The following is a 4608-nucleotide window of genomic DNA, read 5'->3' on the forward strand; positions in this document are numbered from 1 at the left end:
GCGGCATCCGACGGAAGATCGATCGGGAACGATGCTTTTGCGGGTGCATCGTTACAACCTCATGCTTCAACATATGGCAGAAGGGGACTTTGCGATTGCAATAATCCCGGAACCATATGTGATTCCGAGGGACCACCCTCAGTAGTATGCCAACGAAGAGAAAACAATCGTAATTACGTGGAGAAGATCGGAGAATTCTATGTCGTGTGTACCGATTGAAAGAGGACAACACTACGTGGCAGTTAAGTGGGGCGACGCGATCATAGTCGGTGTTTATTTATCCCCTAACATCGAGGCCACAGCAGTAGAAAAAGCTATGGAGGAGATTGAAAGATGTGTATTATTCCATCATGATAAATCCATAGTTATAGGGGGAGATTTCAACGCCAAGGCGGAGATGTGGGAATCCCCAGTAACAAACCCACGAGGAATATTCCTCACGAATTGGGTCAGCGACATGGGACTGATATGTCTCAACTCCGGAGGCCAAAGTACATGCGTCCGCGGCACTGGTGAATCAATCGTAGATCTCATATTCGCAAATCAGTTAGCTGCGGCTCGAGTATTAAACTGGGAGGTTTCCAGGATGGAAAGTGCTTCGGACCATAGATATATTGAGATGACTCTCGGTAAGACGAGTTCGCAAACAAAGAAAGAATCGATGCCTAGGCCTAAAAGGTGGTCTCTGAAGAAACTGGATGAGGATCTATTTAGAGCCGCAATAGTGACAGGCTATTGGAGCAAGGGAGAGACTGCCCAACCACAGGACCCGGAATCGAAGGCGATCAAATTGCAAAGAATCATCACAGAAGCATTTGACACCGCGATGCCTAGATCGACTCCGAGATCGCGAAGAGCCATGGTGGACTGAGGAGCTCGCGCTATTGAGAGAAGCTTCCACAAAAGCCAGGAGGAAACTCAAAAGGGCTCGCAGACACGAGAATCCGGAAGATCCTACTGAAGCGGATCATAGGATGATCGGTGAATATAAGGAAGCTAGGAGAAACCTCAGTAGGGCTCTGAGGAAAGCCAAAGCCGTGGCTTGGGGCGAATTCGTGGGAACCCTGAATGAGAACCCATGGGATCGTCCTTACCAAACAATAATGGGCAAACTGCGCAGATGGACACCACCATTCACAGAATCGTTGGAGAAGCCGGTTCTGGACAAAGTGTTGGGTGGACTCTTTCCCCCTCCCATGGGGGAAGCTGATGAATGGACGGAGCCACCACTCCTTGAAGAAGGCTACAAATAATGGCAGGATAGCTTTAGAGTCTCCACTATAGAACTAAAGATGGCAGTCAAAAGTGACCAGCAAGAACGCGGCGCCTGGTCCCAGCGGAATTCCTTCTAAAATCTGGGCAATAGCAATTCCGGAAATTGAGGAAGAAATAAAAGACACTTATTCGGAATGCCTGAAGAAAGGTAGTTTTCCTTATGGAAAACAGCTAAATTGGTCCTCCTAAGGAAACACGGAAAACCAGATGACCAACCAGCAGGATACCGGCCTATTTGCCTACTAGACGATGAAGCCAAATTGTTGGAGAGGATAATTGCTGAGAGGATTGTTAACCATCTCAAAAGAAGAGGTCCAGATTTAAGCTCATCTTAATTTGGCTTTCGGCGAAGAAGATCCACGGTGGACGCGATACTCACTGTCAGAGGCTTTATGGAGTCCGCATTCGACCAAGGACACGTAGTGGTGGGGATATCGCTAGATATCAGCAATGCATTCAATAGTATCCCATGGGAGATAATAGGTAAAGCACTCACTGAGCACAGGGTACCATTATACCTGCGTCACGTAATTAGGGATTACCTAAATGATAGGCGATTATCGTTTCCCAACAAGGATGGAAACAATGGCTACAGGGATGTTCAGAGAGGGGTCCCACAAGGCTCAATCCTGGGTCCATTACTTTGAAATCTAGGGTTTAATGGTATCATGGCAGAAGAAGATCTACCCGCGGAATGTAGAGTAATATGTTACGCTGACGATACGATCGTGCTGTCACACGGCAGAAACTGGGAGGAGGCAACCTTATGCGTGCGTGAGGCGGTGAACACGGTGATCCAAAGGATAGAAGAGCGCGGACTAACGGTAGCCCCACAGAAATCCGAGGCGGCGGGCTTTTACATGAGGGGTAGAGCCGCCGATGCATCAGTTAAAATAGCGGGAATAGATATTCGAATTGGATCAAATACCTGGGACTAGTTCTAAATAGCAGGTGGAGCTTTGTTCCATTTTATGGAACTAGCCCCTAGACTAGAGGGAGCCGCGCTTGCCCTCAGCAGGTTACTGCCAAACATAGGTGGCCCTAACAACAAGGTTAGGAAGCTGTATTCAAACGTGGTGGCATCGATCGCACTATATGGTGCATCGGTTTGGGCGTTTGACATCAAAAAGAACAAGAAAACCCTATCCATCCTTAGGGCATGCCAGAGAAGGATGGCAGGACGAGTCATCAGGGCATATAAAACTGCCTCATTTGCAACAGTAACAACGCTGGCAGGCATACCACCGTTTGAGCTGTCAGCCGTGAAATACCAGGAAGTGCATGAGCGCGTAGCAGAAGTAAAGTAGGCGGGGGGAATCCCCGTTCATCCGAGAACTCTCTCAAAGATTCAAGAAACTGCGCAAAGAAACATGGTCCAGGAATGGCGGATATGGCTCCAAAGTGCGGAGCATGAAGGTGGTGAGATGTTCGGGGTGTTGGCTTCCCGACTCCAAGCATGGCTGGATGCAGGAGTGGGGCTTTCCTATCGAGCGACCCAGGCGATAACGGGCCATGGATGTTTCGATCGGTTTCTGTGTCGTATCGGGAAGGAGGTCACTAACAAGTGCTAGCACTGCGATGCAGCGTGTGACTCGGCATCACACACGCGCTCCGATACTGCCCTGCGTGGGACAACGAGAGAGAAGTGTTAGTGCGAGCAATAGGACAGGATCTCTCCTGAAATAAAATTATCCTATGCAGGGAAAGGACGCCTTTCTTGTCTTCTGTGAGAAGGTGATGAAACGAAAGGAAAAATCCGAAAGGGAAAGGGAGGGTAGATGGCGGATAATCGGTTTATCCTGTATGAATGAATGCGGATGAATGCAAGTATGAATGAATGTAATGAATGAATGAATGCTTAGAGATAGGGAACAAGTAGGAAGAGGGAACGCCCAGACCGAATAACGGGATGGGCAGGGGTACGTACCCTGACACTACTGGGAGGGGAGGCTTCTCTATCTTTAACTTAGCTCTCCCATCCCAGTAGCCCCGTTGTATACATATTTGTACACATATAATAAATAGGAGGGCCATAGACAGTCGCACCGACTAGCGGGGCGACTGGGCCAATTTTAAACGCTAAACGAGTAGGTGGAGGCCGAGTCGGACAGTAGTCCGACCCTCCGGAGACCCGTGGGATGGCAGACGGGGGCACGCCATCCCCTCGTGACGGGTATAGTTGTAAAACCATAAAACAATAGAGATAGGGGGGACGCGAGGTGCCGGCGTCACTTCGCGCCCCCAGTGTGAAAGTGGTAGGGTCGCGTAAGCGACAAGCGAGGGCCTAACCAGAAGTATTGCAGATGCGGAGTTCCTGGTTAGGTCCTATAACGCGCGCGGTTAGGTACGCCCGCTGAGTTTTAGTTGGTAGGCCCCCTGTGGTAAGTAACTGCAGGGGGAGAGTCCAACATAACCGCTCATTTCCCACCGAAATGAGCGATATGCGTAACGCATTTCTCAGCGTCAAAAAAAAAAAAAGGTTCCGGACGGGTCCCCCGTGTGTGGGAGGCGTTGACGTGGCACGGGGGCTCATCCTGGGCCCTCCTTAGGGGGTCCCAGGGTGCTAACATAGTACGGGGCACCTCGTTAAATAGAGGGGCCCTGTACACTCGGGTCCGACGCCCCAAGGACCCCTCGTTCCTTAAGGGGCGGCACCTCACTGCGTCGGTAGGAGAAAGTAACTCCGACTACAAATCCCGGAGACTCGGCTCCGATAGGGGGAGGACTACTCCCTACCCGAGGGTGGAGTGGTGGGCGTCCACCAACGAAGAAGGACCTTGGGACCGCGTGGGGCCCTTCCCTCCCCCTGTGGGTGGGGTGGTTACCCCGCGGGCTTTTGGGTCCAGAGAGGCGACGCAGTATATTACTGCAGGCGGGCTCTGGCATGCCATTGAGCCCATGCCATTAAGGGGATAAGGGGATTCGTGGAGGGGTATGTACCCCATTGCACCCAAGAATCAACTATCAGGCTTGCTCCAGTGGGCGGTCGTTCTTCATGAACTACCGCCCATTGCACACTGGGCGTCCCTGATAGGGGAATGTGGCTTAAGGATGGTCTATTCGTGCCGTCATGGGACGGGCGGATGGCTAATCCAAGAGTCACAAATGGAGAGTTATAAAACAGCAGAGGTAGGATCGGGTATCCGGTACAACTGGCAACGGGAGATTCTGTTCTACGCGCGAGGAATATATATGATACAGGGGTGGGGGCCCGCCCGCGTGGCGTTAAGCGTTCCGCTGCGCGGGCGGGTTCCTCACGAGGAAATAGTACAGGGGGTAGGTGTCACTCCTCGTGGCCTTAAGCGTTCGGCTACGGGGGGTGGCACTCGCCGG

At 51.3% G+C, this 4608-nt stretch overlaps 1 protein-coding gene across 1 annotated transcript; it reads left to right on the top strand.

The window, feature by feature from the left end:
* Positions 1–199: 199 nt before the first annotated feature.
* On the top strand, positions 200–871 carry LOC108728269 (uncharacterized). Its single transcript, XM_018456749.1, has one exon. The coding sequence runs from the start codon at positions 200–202 to the stop codon at positions 869–871; it is 672 nt and encodes a 223-aa protein (XP_018312251.1).
* Positions 872–4608: the final 3737 nt, after the last annotated feature.

Source organism: Mycetomoellerius zeteki, unplaced genomic scaffold, assembly GCF_001594055.1.
Source record: "Mycetomoellerius zeteki isolate Tzet28-1 unplaced genomic scaffold, Tzet1.0 scaffold6, whole genome shotgun sequence".
Lineage (NCBI taxonomy): Eukaryota > Metazoa > Arthropoda > Insecta > Hymenoptera > Formicidae > Mycetomoellerius > Mycetomoellerius zeteki.